Genomic DNA, 16,456 nt, shown 5'->3' with positions numbered 1-16,456 from the left:
GCCTTGACCTTTATAATAAAATCTTGAGTTCTCTTGGATCTGTCCGAGGTGAAACTCTCCCTCGGCTGTATCCTCGAACCCTCGACGTATGAGCCAACTCATAGAGTATAATCTTGGAACAAGTCGGCCCTCAATGTTACAGTCCAAAGGCCCATAGGCCCACTTGGGTTCTTTTACTCCCCACAATAGCCCCTCAAAACTTTATTTTTCATCATCCGAGGATAAAAAAAAGGTTTAGACCCAACGAAGACTTCCTTCACACTTTTTGTAAATAACCACATGTGTGAAGACCGTTTCGCGTTCCGGAGGGTGAGACTTGGCAGTTTTATTTTCAAAAACGCGCGTATTTATTACTGTAAGTTACACCTTGTCCCCCACGTTCAACGGTGAGATGAGTATCCAACAGTCCTTGTTATTCCATGAAAATTTGGGCGGGACAAATACAATTTCGAGGCCGTTTCCCGCACATCGTGACGCTTCGGGAACCTGCGCCTTCATTTATTTCTCCAGAGACTAATTCCATCAAAACATCAGCAATCACTTTTTGTCTACACAACTCTATGGAAACTCGCACAACTTCAAGTCTGTAAGTTCTCATTCCTTTTTTTTTCTTCTTAACCCTTTCTCCTCAGACCCTGTCCTCGGCTCTCCTTATAATCATTCCCCCTTTTAGAATTTAGCCTTTCGTTCATATTTGATGGGAAAGTTCAAGTGTCTAGTTGATACCGCCGCTGGAATGGAAGGCTTCAGAGCCAAGTATCACATTCCCGGCGATGTAGGTTTAAAATATTGCCCGGCAGAAGCCGTGGCTGGCTCTAGAAAGGAGGGAGAGGTTATCATCCCAATGGTAGCCTTTGTAGAGGGTGGGATGACCCTCCCAATGAAGCCTGTAACTAGGAAGTACCTTCGCAACCACTTAGGTTGTGTCCCGACTGCCTCCCAAACGTTTTTATAGTTTTGGGTAGCGTCGATGCTCTAAACGAGCAAATGGGTCTAAACCTCACTCGGCACGATGTCGTCTTTTCCGTACGAGTCCCATAAACTTACCAATGTAGGTTACTACATTAAATCTCGCTCCGGTGTCGTTAGGCTAATCTCCTGTCTGCCCAAATCCAACAAAGGCATGAAGGACGACTACCTGATCGCCTCTGGGAACTGGCACGACGGCCTCCACTGCCCAGTTGAGTGGGGAGATCCAGGTGCGACACCTTAGGATTAACCTCCCCCCCACACAACTTCCTCTAACACTCACAAAAAATGCGTATTGACATGTATTCATGTCTATTTAAGTTTATTATATGTTGTGTGAATCTGACCATGTTCATTTGCTTTGATGTCTTTCTTTGCAGATAAGCAACACATGCGCCCACGCTTGAGCCACTGCAACGTTGCAGATCTAAACCGGGTACTGCGCTCCGAGGTGTTTGTCAGCGAGGACCTACAACTTAGGGCCGCTCACTTGATTCTAAGGTACGATCCTGTATCCTCGGACTTCCAGGCAACAGAGAACGCCATTATTGCAGGTGACCGGCGGCGTAGGAAGATCAACGTAGCCAGACCTCACTTCCTGGACGATCACGACCTCCCTGACAGCCCTAACACCATACTGTATTTACAACCAATTGCTGCAGTCCCTCTAGCTACACACTCCCAGGTGCACCGTTGTCCCGCAGGAGCAAGTGTCTTCTTCAAACACGCTAGACGAGGAGATAGAACAAGCTCCAACTTCTGAAGACACCGAAAGACCTCGAGGGAACCGTTCGTTGTACTCTCGACGAGGAAGAAGAAGCCATCGAGGCCTCGGAATTACAGGGGTTAGTCGTTGCCCGACCAGAGGACGAATCCGAGGAGGATATGGACAGATGCGGGATCTCCTAACCAAGAGAGCTACGAAGGTTGCCGAGAGAAAGACGGGGGTCCCAAGCTCTTCCATCTTTGCCACCTCCTCTCCTCCAAACTCGAGCCAAAACTTCCAACCCGGGATCCCAAAAAGAAAAGAAAGGGGGAGGCCGAGGGGACATGTAGCAAGGAACCAAAGAAACCGCGACAACAACCGCCACTCCGTTCAGCGCGCTAAGTCGGATAAAGGCAGCGCGGTGGCCCGCTCGCCTGAAAGCGGGGAGATCGAGGACGTGGCCGAAGTGCGCCGAGTATCGGCTACCCGGGTCTCCTAACTTAAGGCCGGACGGCGCACCTATCTCCCCGCCACGGTCCGCATCGTGGCGGCCCGGCAAGGTCATGCCCATCACGCGTAAGTGTTGGAACGCCCTCTTCTCTGCCGAAAGATATGGAGACCTTGGAGAGGATGAGCCAACCTCAATTATTCCTGTCTCTAAAAAGGGATCTAGCCCTGGTAAGTTTAACTTTTTAGGAAGATTACATTTTTAACAGCATTGGATTATTCATGAGTGTCCTGCTATACCTAATTTCCTCACACTTTATTGCAGGCCGTTCAGGAAGTCTTCGTGGCCGAGAAGTTTATAGAAGATACTAGGAAGAAAGCCAGAACAGAGCTTGAAATTCGGATGGAGACTGAGAAGTCCTTAGGCACGGCCATTGCTGAAAATGAAAAGCTTATCTCTGAGGTGGTTGAGCTAAAAAGAGAGAGGAATGGGGCCGAGGCAAACCTGAAGACCATGAAGACCCAGATAGAAGGACAGCGCAAGCTCCTTCATGAAAGAGATGATGAGCTCTCCCGAGTCCAAAGGGAACGCTCGGATTTGGAAAAGGAACTTGCGCTGATGAAGGAAGAAGCCAGCACACTTCAATGCTCTTTAGAAGCTGCCAAGCAGGCGAGTTACGAGGAAGGGGTAGCTACCACCGAGGAGCAGCTGACAGAGGCTTTCGCGGCCTTGTGCCGGGAATACTGTCAGAAAGTCTGGGGGGAAGCTCTAAACATAGCAGGAGTTCCTCTAGCCTCGGAGCTGAGGAAGTCCGAGAATGTTTGGCTTCCCCTGGAGATACAGGAGATTGAAGAGACTCCTGCTGCTGTTCCTACCCCTGAAACAAATCTTCTTGCTCTTCCTCCTATGGTCCCAAAGCTAATTCCAGATCCTACAGAACCTTCAGGTTCCAATAAAGAAAAGGAAGGAGGCGAGGATGCCGAGAAGGGCCTGAGCCAAACCGTAGAATCCAATGTCCCTCCAACGAAGGCAGCAGACAAAGGAAAGCAAGTTCTGTCTCCTTTTGAGTTGGAGTTGAAAGAGACCGAGGCAACCAGCACTTCTCAGCAAGATCCTCCTCCAAAAGCTTAGGACCTAAATTAGGACTTCTCTTCCTCTATATTCAGACTTAATATGTAATGTATATCTAAATGATTAATGAAGAACAATTTTGTTTGATTTTTACTCGTGTTGTATCTGTTTTTACTTTATTCTTTTTGTACTTGTCGAAAAAGTTTCCCATTAGCATTAATCATAACCTCCACGCAATCATGCGCATGTTTTAGCATTAAAAACTTAACAGCAGATGACATGGTTGAGATATTTTAAACAATGCCTTGGTTAAAAAAAAAAAAAAAAAGACCTCATATAACGATTAAACCCTTATAATGTATGGTAGTGTTTTAAGTAGGATGTAAGATCCGAGGACCATTCCTTATATAAATTTGCTTAACGCTTAAAGATATAGAACTTAAGATCTGAGCCAATGACCAGTAAGGCGCTAATTTCCAGACGCAATAAGAAATCAACTTTAATCAAGTTTGTGGTCCGAGGACAAGACTTAACCAATTTCCTATTTGATTCTTAAGATCAGGAACTTTAAATGTTAATTTTCCCAAAGTAGGAGGTCTAAGGACCCGGCATAACTAAGGTTCTGTTTAACAAATTACAAGATATCAATTTCCACAAGGTTTGTGGTCCGAGGACGACACTTAACTAAGTTTTTCTGTTTGATTCTCAAGATCAGTAACTTCAAATGTTAATTTTCCCAAAGTAGGAGGTCCGAGGACCCGGCATAACTAAGGTTCTGTTTAACAAATGACAAGATATCAATTTCCACAAGGTTTGTGGTCCGAGGACGACACTTAACCAAGTTTCTGTTTGATTCTCAAGATCAGCAACTTCAAATGTTAATTTTCCCAAAGTAGGAGGTCCGAGGACCCGGCATAACTAAGGTTCTGTTTAACAAATGACAAGATATCAATTTCCACAAGGTTTGTGGTCCGAGGACGACACTTAACCAAGTTTCTGTTTGATTCTCAAGATCAGTAACTTCAAATGTTAATTTTCCCAAAGTAGGAGGTCCGAGGACCCGGCATAACTAAGGTTCTGTTTAACAAATGACAAGATATCAATTTCCACAAGGTTTATGGTCCGAGGACGACACTTAACCAAGTTTCTATTTGATTCTCAAGATCAGTAACTTCAAATGTTAATTTTCCCAAAGTAGGAGGTCCGAGGACCCGACATAACTAAGGTTCTGTTTAACAAATGACAAGATATCAATTTCCACAAGGTTTGTGGTCCGAGGACGACACTTAACCAAGTTTCTGTTTGATTCTCAAGATCAGTAACTTCAAATGTTAATTTTCCCAAAGTGGGAGGTCCGATGACCCGACATAACTAAGGTTCTGTTTAACAAATGACAAGATATCAATTTCCACAAGGTTTGTGGTCCGAGGACGACACTTAACCAAGTTTCTGTTTGATTCTCAAGATCAGTAACTTCAAATGTTAATTTTCCCAAAGTGGGAGGTCCGATGACCCGACATAACTAAGGTTCTGTTTAACAAATGACAAGATATCAATTTCCACAAGGTTTGTGGTCCAAGGACGACACTTAACCAAGTTTCTGTTTGATTCTTAAGAATAGTTGCAAGCGTCAGAGGTACTCATAACTTTGAAATATTAACTGACAAAAGCACATTTTATTAATAATAATACCTTCTAAGATTATTTACATTCCATGGGCGTGGTACAATTCTTTCGTCTAGGTCAGCTAGCCGATATGACCCTATGCCTGCTACTGAAACAATGCGATAGGGGTCTTCCCAGTTGGGTCCCAGCTTACCCCAAGCTGGGTTCTTAGAAGTGCCTACAACTTTCCTTAGTACAAGATCACCAGGTGCAAGTGGTCTTAGCTTCACGTGGGCATCATATCCCCGTTTTAGCTTCTGTTGATAATAAGCCATTTGGACCATAGCTGCCTCGCGTCGTTCCTCGAGTAAATCAAGACCTTTTTCCAAGAGTCCATTGTTATTCTCCGGGCTAAAAGAGCTCGTCTTTAGGGTGGGAAAACCAGATTCCAGAGGTATCACCGCCTCGGCTCCATAAGTCATAGAGAATGGCGTTTCTCCCGTGGACCTACGCGGTGTGGTCCGGTACGTCCACAAAACATGAGGGAGCTCTTCTACCCACCTGCCTTGCGCATCATCCAACCTCTTCTTGAGCCCACTGACTATGACCTTATTAACGGCCTTAGCTTGCCCATTTTCCTGAGGATAAGCTGGGGTGGAGTATCTATTTATGATACCCATGTCACCACAATATTGCCTAAAGGCCTTGCTGTCCAATTGAACGCCATTGTCTGAGATAAGTGTGTGTGGTATACCGAACCTGGTGACAATATTTTTCCAGACAAATTTTTTGGAATCAACATCTCTAATATTTGCTAAGGGCTCGGCCTCAACCCATTTAGTGAAATAATCTGTTCCCACAAGAAGCCATCTTTTGTTTCTTGCAGCTCTCAGAAACGGCCCCACTATATCCAATCCCCATTGGGCAAAGGGCCAAGGACTGGAGAGAGGGTTAAGAACCCCGCTAGGTTGATGGATATTAGGGGCGAACCTCTGGCATTGATCACATTTTCTGGCATAGTCCTGAGCCTCTCTCTGCATATTAGGCCACCAATAACCTTGAGTCAGAGCTCTATGGGCTAAGGATCTTCCCCCGGTGTGGCTGCCACAAATCCCTTCATGCAGTTCTTCCAGGAGCCCTTCCGTTGAGTCAGGGTGCACACACAGCAAGTACGGTCTTGAAAAGGATCGTTTATACAGTTTCTGATCCTCGGACAACCAGAAGCGTGGCGCCTTTCGACGTATCTTATCCGCTTCAGATTTGTCCTCGGGAAGGATGTCATTCTTAAGAAAAGACACGACCGAGTCCATCTAGCTAGGACCAGGCTTTATCAAATGAATGCGAGGCGCGTTGACAACGATAAGAGAGGGTTCTAGCAAATCCTCAACGAGGATAACCCTAGGTAAACCTTGAGCCGAAGACGTTGCCAGCGTGGCTAAGGAGTCTGCATGGGTGTTTCCGCTCTGAGAGATATGAGTTAAGACGAAGGAGTCAAATTCAATCTGCTGACGCTTGACCTGGGCCAAATATTCCTGCATCCTTGGATCTCTAGCCTCTATGGTCCCCGTGACCTGGCCGACCACCAGTTGAGAGTCCGAGAACACATGGATTTCCTTTCCTCCCATTCTACGTACCATTTTCATGCCTACCAAGACTGCTTCGTATTCGGCCTCATTATTAGTGGCCGAGAACGCCAGTCTCAGAGATTTTTCGAAAACAATTTCCTCGGGGGAAATCAGGACAAGCCCAACACCTGATCCTTTCTGATTGGCTACCCCATCAACATACACTTTCCAAGTCGGAGATACCGCAGCTGTGATCACACCAACTGATTTTTCACCCATGCGGGCCTCTTTTAGACTTTCTTCCGGCAATGGTTCGGCAAATTCTGCCACCAAGTCAGCGAGGACTTGGCCCTTCACCGAGGTGCGAGGCTTGTATTTAACGTCAAAAGCCCCCAGGATGGTCCCCCACTTTGCTATCCTGCCTGAGTAGTCGGCACTACGTAGCACTGCTTTGAGAGGCAATTGGGTCAGAACCACCACAGTGTGAGTGGAAATAATGAGGAAGTTTGCGCGTGGCGTGGACTACGACAAGAAGCGCTTTTTCCAAGGGCAGATAGTGCACCTCGGCCTCATTCAAAGACTTACTAACGTAGTAGACCGGTCTTTGCACCCCGCTTTCATTCCTTATAAGGACCAGACTGACGGCATGGACAGCCACTACCAGATAAGCAAACAAAACCTCTTCCGCCTCGGGGCGAGACAAAATGGGCGGTCGAGAAAGATATTGCTTGAGTTGTTGGAAAGCTAACGCGCAGTCCTGGGTCCATTGGAACCCTTTCCATTTATTCAACAATTGGAAGAAAGGACGGCACCGGTCAGCTGACCGAGAGATAAATCTATTCAATGCAGCAATCATTCCGGTCAATTTCTGGATCTCTTTTGGGTTCCGAGGCGGCTGCAAATTCTGAATAGCCTTAACCTGTGCTGGGTTCACCTCGATGCCTCTGTGGGTAATCATGTATCCCAAAAACTTTCTGGATCCCACACCAAAAGAGCACTTTGAGGCGTTAAGGCGCAATTTGTACTTTCTTAGCACCTGGAAGGTGTCGGCTAGATCTCTCACGTGTGAGGGTATTGATTTGCTCTTAACCACCATATCATCCACATATACTTCAACGGTTTTTCCCAGTTGCTGTTCGAACATTCTAGTCATCATCCTTTGGTAGGTAGCCCCAGCATTTTTCAACCCAAATGGCATAACTTTATAATAAATGTTCCCGGTTGGAGTAATGAAAGCAGTCTTCTCTTGGTCCTCCAACGCTAAGGGAATCTGATGGTAACCCTGGAAGGCGTCCAAAAAACTCATCCTAGGATGTCCGACGGTAGCATCCACCAGTTGATCAATACGAGGCATTGGGAACGAATCCTTGGGGCAGACCTTGTTCAGATCAGTAAAGTCCACACATACCCTCCACGTTCCATTCTTCTTTTTAACAACGACTGTATGAGCCAACCATTCGGGGTAGAAAACTTCTTTGATAGCCCCAGTCCTTTTGAGTTTAAGCACCTCTTCCTTCACAGCCTCGGAATGTTCTCTGGAAGAACGCCGAGGTGGCTGTCTTCTCGAAACAATAGCTGGGTTGACATTTAAATAATGACAAATGAAGTTCGGATCGACGCCTGAAGCTTCGTAATGATCCCATGCAAAAACATCAATATTGTCCTTTAGAAATTCTAACAATTCGATCTTCTCTTGGTGTGGCAAAAGTATGCCGACCTGGAAGAACCTCTCTGAGCCATTGGCTACTGGAAATTTCTCTAACTCCTCACAATGTGTCTCCTCTCCTGTCACCATTCCAGATGAATCAGGAGTTGTTAACTACTATAAGTCTTTGGTGATTCAAGTCGAAGGCTCTGCTTCTGTCTGATGCAGTACTGCAGCCGATATGCACTGCCTGGCTACCGATTGGCTGCCGAGAATTTCCTCAACACATCCCCCCGAGGGGAATTTAACTTTAACATGTAAGGTAGAGGAGACAGCTCCAAGCGCGTGCAGCCAAGGCCTGGCGAGGATGGCTGTATATGGAGAGTACGCGTCAACCACAATGAAATCCACCTCAACCGTTTCTGAGCCGGATTGAACGGGCAAACGGATCTGTCCCTTCGGCACAACGGCTCTCCCTTCAAAGCTTATAAGTGGCGAATCATAAGGAGTAAGATCTTCCAACTTCAACCTTAACCCCTTAAATAGATCAGGGTACATGATATCTGCACTGCTGCCCTGATCTATCATCACCCTCCTCACATCATAATTCCCTATCCTAAGCGTAACTACAAGGGCATCGTCATGGGGCTGGATAGTCCCTACCTTATCCTCGTCAGAGAATCCTAAAACGGGCAAAGTGCCCTTCAACCTCTTCGGTCCGTCGCCCGCATCCTCGGCCCGAGAATGGGAAACCGCCATCACCCTAGTGGGACCCGAGCCGGTCCTACTGTGTGCAGCGAAGATAACATTGATTGTTCCCAATGCCGGCCGAGACGAATTGTTCCTCCGATTTTTCGAGCCGGACCGGCTGCCCCGCCCGCAGGTTGACACAAGTGCCGCTTCGCTTTTCCTTCACCGACAAGCCGCTCCAAATGGTTCCAAAGGGTCCGACAGCTTCTCGGTAGTGTGGCCCACATCCCGATGGTACCGACAAAAGAGGTTCGATTCCTCTTCGCAGGTCCCCCGACATCTTACTGTGCCATTTGAAGAAGGGCTCCTTACGAACTTTCTCCAACAACCGATGCACCGGTTCTCGAACACGTGCTCACGGCCCGAGGTGCTGCCGAGCCGGACTGCCCAACATAATCTCTCCTCGGCCTGTTATTGTGGTACCTGTCCGACCTGAAATCCCTTCTCTCCTGCGGGATAACCTTCTCCTTTCCCTTTCCTTGCTGTTGGTCTTCCTCCACTCTCTTGTACTCATCAATACGGTCCATGAGGCGACGTACACTGCGGACGGGCTTTTTAGTCAAAGACTTCCTCAGGTCGTGATCAGTAGGAAGGCCTACCTTAAAGGTATTAAGCGCCACCTCATCAAAGTCGCCATCTATTTCATTAAACATCTCCCAGTAACGGTCGGAGTATGCTTTCAACGTCTCCTCTTCCCTCATGGTCATGGATAACAGCGAGTCCAATGGCCGAGGTACTCTGCTACACGTAATGAACCGCGAAGCGAATACCCTAGTAAGCTCCCCAAACGAACCTATGGACCCCGATTTAAGGCCATTGAACCACCTCATAGCAACAGGTCCCAGGCTAGAGGGGAAAACTTTACACATTAGGGTCTCGTTGTGAGAGTGCACCGCCATCCTCTGGTTAAAGTGACTCACGTGCTCCACCGGATCAGTCCGGCCATTGTAGATGGTAAAAGTGGGCTGGGTAAACGTTCTGGAAAGCCTTCATTTCTCAATCCTCCGTGTAAACGGAGATTTGGAGAGTTGGTGCAACGCCCTACTCATAGCATCGTTGCCTAAGCCCCTAGAACGAAGCTTCTTACGTTTGCGGGTTGGCTGGTCGTCCTCCTCACCGGAGGATGTTGCACTGGTGGAGGAGCGCGACCTTGAGCTGTAGCCACCTCCCCTATCCTCCTCTGAGGAAGGATTAGACGAGGACGGTGAAAACCTACGTTTAGCACGGCGTAACTTCCTCTTCAAACGATTGATTTCCCTCTGCATGGACTTAGAACCCTCCTCGTGGGTAGTGCTACCCCCACCATGAGTATGGCTAGCCCTTGGATATTCTGTGTGGACGCTTCCCTCACGATCCCTTCGACGCTCAAGACGCTCGAAATGATCCTCCGGTTGTGATCCCTGTGACTCTGCATGGTGAGCACCTAAGCCTGCCATAGTATCCCTACCTCTTCTAGACTAGATTTCCCACAGACAGCGCCAATTGTAAGTGCACAATTGCACCTGGACCCAAAAACAATCACGGGCTCAGGCCTAATGAGCCTTAGACAATAAAATTTGTAGAGTGTGGGCTTGAAACCTAGGTTAGAAGTACTGGGAGCTCGATAATAGACTTCTATAAACAAATACAGGTAAATAACGAACAATAATTGCAATAGGTCTCCTCGGACTCGAGCCGAGGAATACTTTTTTAGTATTTCTCTTTCTTCCTTAAAGATTACAATTTCTCAATTTCTTTCTTGGCTACCGCCCCTCTTTCTTTGGCCTTTACCCCCCTTTTATACTTTCTTCCCTGATACTTTTTGAACAGTGACTAGAAGTTTCCACCTCACTGTTCAGGGGTCACCTCCCCATTAATGCGGCCAGGGAGGTAGGTGCAGAGCCTTTAATGCGGAGGTGGCAGCCTTTACTCTTGATATTTTCTTTAATACTGGTGCATCTAGAAGATTCAGGATGTCCCCTTTTATCCATTAGTCTTTCCAGAGTTGTGCCTTGACCTTTATAATAAAATCTTGAGTTCTCTTGGATCTGTCCGAGGTGAAACTCTCCCTCAGCTATATCCTCGGACCCTCGGCGTATGGGCCAACTCATAGAGTTTAATCCTGGAACAGGTCGGCCCTCCATGTTACAGCCCAAAGGCCCATAGGCCCACTTGGGTCCTTTTACTCCCCACAGTTACCAAACACTAAAAAATGTGGAAAAATATATTTACAGAAGGTTTTCCAACGAAACAAACATTGCGTAAAAAACTTTTTTTTTTTCATTTTTTTTTTAACTTAGTTGATAAATAATAGCTCAATTACAACATTAAGGTATTATTATGCCAATTTTTTTGTTGGTTAATTAAAAAAAAAACTGTTTTTGTTAGTTTGGTTTGCTGAGCTTTGATGTGAGGTGTTTTATGGTTGGTCATGTAAATGTTTCGCTAAAATTAACATTTGACGAGCCCGCTTTCAAAAGTTTAGCTAAATTTGGTAAAAAATGTCACTGGTAAATCTTATATTGTTTTTTTTTTATAGGAAATCTTATATTGTTAGTAGTACCATTACAATATAAGATTTATGTTGATTTTTATATATTAAGAGAATTTAAAAAGTTAGTTATTATTTTTCTGATTTTTAAAAATATCTCTAATTTAATTAATTTATTCTTATTCTTAAAAACAAAAATGAGGTAAAAAATGTAAATTGACGAAAAAAGTTTTTAAAAAATCTACTCATTTATAAAACTACCCCATTTTCTATATAAAAAAGCTACCCAAGTTCCTATTAAAAAAAGTATATCTCAAAAAATAGCCTAGTGCTTATGATTAAGCTAGTAATACATTACTACAATTTTGGTTTTATTATAAAAAAGAAAAGACTAATCCATTTTCACACTAATATAAGTCTGAAATTGTTTCAGAAAAAAAAAGTATCAACTGATTCTAAAACAAAAATATCGGACTCTACTGACTACTCTGTCTATTTTTACTAGCATCAAACACTGTATAGACAGAGTTTTCTCAGATTATCTCTTCCCGCTTCCATGATCCATTCAAGAACAAAGGGCATCAGTCAAACACAAATCATTCTAGGTCGCCATTTCATCAATCACATCCATTCTCATACTCATAAATATGACCACACTCCCAAGAACAAATCACACCATCAACAAAGACCTCACAATCACAAACCGACCCCAAAGCCTCGCAAGTCCATACCATTCGTCTCCGATGTCAAAGCCGTACAAGACCCAGGCGAGGCTTTATTTCTCTTCTACGACTACCACAAAATGGGCTTCAAGCACGACTATCCCTCTTACTCTTCTCTCATTTACAAGCTTGCTCGTTCTCGCAACTTTGAAGCTGTAGAGACCATTCTTGGTCTTATACAGGACCGAGACATTCGATGCAGAGAGACCCTTTTCATCGTTTTGATTCAACACTATGGAAAAGCCCATTTGGTGGACAAAGCCGTTGAGCTTTTTCATAGAATGCCTTCTTTTAATTGTGTTCGTACGTTGCAGTCTTGTAATACGCTTCTTAATGCACTCGTCGATAATGACCAGTTAAATGATGCAATCGAGATTTTCAATCGTTCTTATAAAATGGGTTTTCGTCCGAATTCGATTTCTTTCAATGTACTGATCAAAGGGTGGCTTCAGAAGGGTGAGTGGGAACAAGCGTGTAAGATGTTTGATGAAATGCTTGAGAAAAAAGTGGAACCTAGTGTTGTGACTTATAATTGTCTTATTGGATTTTTGTCTAGGAAGGGTGATTTAGATAAAGCAATGAGCTTGTTTGAAGATATGATACCGAAAGGAAAACATCCGAATGCTATAACTTATGCACTATTGATGGAGGGTTTGTGTTCCGTAGGAAAGTATACTGAAGCTAAAAAGATGATGTTTGATATGGATTATCAAGGGTGTAAACCGCGGCTGGTGAATTATAGTGTTTTGATGAGTGATCTTGGGAAGAGAGGGAAGATTGAGGAGGCAAAATCTTTACTTAATGAGATAAGGAAAAGGCATTTTAAGCCGGATGTTGTGACCTATAATATATTGATAAATTATATGTGCAAGGAAGGTAGAATGGCTGAGGCATATAAAGTTTTGATTGAAATGCAGGTTGGAGGTTGTGAGCCAAATGCAGCTACTTATCGAATGATGGTTGATGGGTTTTGCAGGGTTGGAGATTTTGAGGGAGGTTTGAATGTTTTGAATGCAATGTTGACGAGTAGGCATTGTCCTCGTTCAGAAACATTTAAATGTTTGATAATGGGACTATTGAAATGTGGGAAGATTGATGCTGCTTGCTTTGTTCTGGAGGAGATGGAAAAAAGAAAGATTCAATTTGATTTGGAGGCTTGGGAAGCTCTAGTTGGGGATGCATGTAGTGGGGGTGGAGGTGCAGGTGGACTTATAACTGAACTGATCTCGTCCTGTCATTTTAGGGAATCAATAACTCAATGATATGTCTCCAATATTTAGTAGTTGTTTGGGTAGTTTATGGTGGCAAGGGCCTGATCACCAGTGTAATTGGTGCTTGGGCTTAATAATTGACAAGTTCTTCGAGGCATGAGATTTTGAAGAGATGTGAATGTTATCCTTTATATGGCAACAAGTAGATTGTCATGAATAGGATTTCCTTGTTTCTTGGTGGTAGGTAGACCATTCTTTGTTTGGTATAAAATATAAATAGAGTAGGAGATGCACTCGGACATCTGATGAACCCTGCTCAGTAATGCTTGTGGTTGAATATAGGCGCGGGAGGCTTGTAATTAAACTGATTTTTTCCCATTGATGGGCTTCAAGGAAGAGAAAAAAGATCAATGGTTTGAAAAACTGAACCATTTTGTCACTGTTCATGGTTTGCTGATGCCAAGACACTGGTCTTGGTCTTTAAATTACGGCTTGGGTTTGGTTTCGTTTTCTGAAGAAGCCATTGTCCATCCAGTGTGCTTGGAGTTTACAGGCTGAGGCTACAGCAGCAGTTTAATCCTTCATCTAATTTTTATGTTGAGAACACTGGAACAATAATATTCATCATACAAGAGTGAATATTGCCTCATGTCTTTTTACTATTTTTTTCCATCTGAGATTATTATGTGAAAGGTTTTATTTATTGCTGAAGATGAAAATTGAACATTTTGACATTCTAAGCTTGTTTGCTGCATTTAGTGCAGTTATTGGACAGGGTGCAAATCCTATAAGCTAATAAGCACAAGATAGATCATGGAGTGTAAGATGAAACAAAGCAGGCATCGTCAATCTTCCCAATGTGATCAATGGGATTCCACCCTTGAATGGGGGTCAACTCCCTCCAGGAATGACCATTCAAAGCTTGTTTTGCGACACTAACAGTATTTGATGATGAACGGACTGAGGGGAATGAGATAGGGTATGGTTTGGTTTGTAAGGCACAAGGGTTATAAAGCAAGTTTTGAAGATGGAAAGAGCCAGACCATGGCTATCACAACTATGTTTGAGAGTGGCACCATGGCGGTTATGCTGATAGTCTCGGCCTCTTTGGTGGTCCATTGAACTGCTACCTCAAAATCCAATCTTGCAGTCATGGGTGGTACTGGTAAGTATATCAATGCTAAGGGTTATGCCACTGTTAAGACCTTTCCAACTACAAGTGGAGAATGTGCTGACGGTGGCTAAATACTAATAAAAATTGTTGGGGTTTGTAATACAGAAAAGTTGGGCATTTTTTACATGCAATCTAACATTTGAAAATTTTGAAATATATATAAACATATTTTAAATTATCAGATTTTATTTTAAAAGAATAAACAAATTCTTTCATTTTCTTATTTGTTTTAATGCATCCAATTACCTTGGCTGACGGTGAAGTTCAATATACTTTGTATAACCATCAGCAACATCGTCCAGGATCTTTTAATAAAACATCGTGCTTCTAAGACCAGGAGGCTCGGTACATGTTTTTACTTTCTGTTGATCATAATTTTACGACTAAACTAAATCACACAAGGACACAATTCTGATGTATATACTAAACATTTTAGTCATGAATTTGAACATTCTTTTGTATTCTAATTCGTAGACCTCTCAGCTTTATGCTCAATTACTTTTTGAATGTCATCATGTCCAGCTTTCTGACATCACATAATCTTTGTGGTAGTTAATGCATACTCATGTATACATTTCCATAATTCATGTACTAGTTCTGTCCTTCCATCTCATCTGGTCTTTTGCCTATTTTAATAATTTTGTTTGATTCTGTTACAAGTTTTAATTTTATACGAGTACAAGATTATTTTTTTCAGTGGGTTCTACACTCTTAGAGAAGTGAGATTGTTGATGGGCTTTATCAATGTTGTTGAAGGTTTCATCATTGTTAACTCATGGATCTGTGTTGATTGTCTATTTGCTTGAATTTCCATCATTGTTAAGGCTCTATCCTAAACCAATATAGGGACTCTAATCGTGAGTTTGTTTAGTCATGTCTCTGTTTCTATAAATGAATGGCTTTTGAGCTAGGTGTACACCTACGCTCTTGGTAATTACATGGGGAGATTATTCTCTTCAACTGGAACAGGCATAAGATCTAGGTGTTTCCAAATGATTGAGAATATTTATGACCTGCTTGATACTCCTATTTTTTGGTTAGGATATTCATCAATGTTGTGCCTAACAGATGGTCGTTTCATAATGTCTGGCATTTGGAGGAATTTGGATTCAATAATTTAAGTATTTGAATGTTTTCTAATAGATGGAGGCTGAATCAACAATCAGAGCCTTGGTTATCTTATCTTGTATACTTTTGAATGTTTTCTAATAGATGGAGGCTGAATCAATAATCAGAGCCTTGGTTATCTTATCTTGTATACTTGTCAGTTGTCGTGGAAGTTGAGTTTTTAAGTTTTCAAATACTTTGTTGTTGTTTGCAATATGCATAGTCAACTATTTAACATGAAAATTATTGTGCACTATCTTTTGGCCTTATTTGTTGTTTTCCATCTTGGAATAGAATGAGTTTCTTTTTTTCTTTTTTTATACCAGGAGCCTTGTAGCTTAATAAACACATTTTGGTGTTTCTGACAGAGATATCTAGGGTTTAAACCCCCTACCCCATTGTAACTATCAAATTATGAAAAAATAGAATGAGTTTCTTTTTTGAACGTGTGCAGTAATAACACTATTCAGTATTTGTTCACTTATCAGCACGTTTTTATGCCATATGATAGATCATGCAGCTGTTCTACTCCATTTGTGTAGGTATTATAACAACTAGTATGTATTTTATCTGGATTAGTACGACAACCAAACTTTAGTCCCAAATTCTTTGGGTCGGATATGGGTTCTCCCAAGTCAAGGTGCACATTTTTTTGCCCCAGCTATGGGACTCTAGCTTTACTCTTATCTGTTACATTCCATTTTTTCGTTAAACTGATAGGCTAATGCAATGTTGCATTTTAGTGGCAAGAAGTAAAGCCTAGGCCTGTGGATTCATGTGGCCTAGTGTTTGCAGTGGGATTTATTATTTTAGGTCTGCCATACTCTGCCTAAGATGTGCTACCGAGTCCAGGGCATATAATTATCAATCAGAACGTCAAATTTCATTAGGATATGGTTCCCTTAATATTCCCCTTATTTAAAAATGGCTGAACAACACTATTGAAGGCTGGTCCACTTGGCCAAGCAAGTTTGGTGTTTAACATCTTTCCAATACCGTTCCCTAACTCCGGA

General features: G+C 43.2%; 1 protein-coding gene across 1 annotated transcript; it reads left to right on the top strand.

The window, feature by feature from the left end:
- The first annotated feature begins 11,698 nt into the window (after window positions 1-11,698).
- LOC142607156 (uncharacterized) lies at window positions 11,699-15,503 on the top strand. The gene has a single exon (XM_075778583.1). It carries the CDS (start codon window positions 11,786-11,788, stop codon window positions 13,211-13,213), a length of 1,428 nt encoding a protein of 475 aa, XP_075634698.1. The 5' UTR covers window positions 11,699-11,785; the 3' UTR covers window positions 13,214-15,503.
- Window positions 15,504-16,456: the final 953 nt, after the last annotated feature.

The sequence above is a fragment of the Castanea sativa genome, chromosome 8 (genome assembly GCF_040712315.1).
Source record: "Castanea sativa cultivar Marrone di Chiusa Pesio chromosome 8, ASM4071231v1".
Classification (NCBI taxonomy): Eukaryota; Viridiplantae; Streptophyta; class Magnoliopsida; order Fagales; family Fagaceae; genus Castanea; species Castanea sativa.
Note: the sequence above shows the minus strand (reverse complement) of the source record. Positions and strands in the feature narration are given on the sequence as shown.

What these genes read in the sequence shown, in the direction of transcription:
- LOC142607156 (XM_075778583.1), top strand. Translation starts at nt 11,786, where the DNA reads ATGATCCATTCAAGAACAAAGGGCATCAGTCAAACACAAATCATTCTA.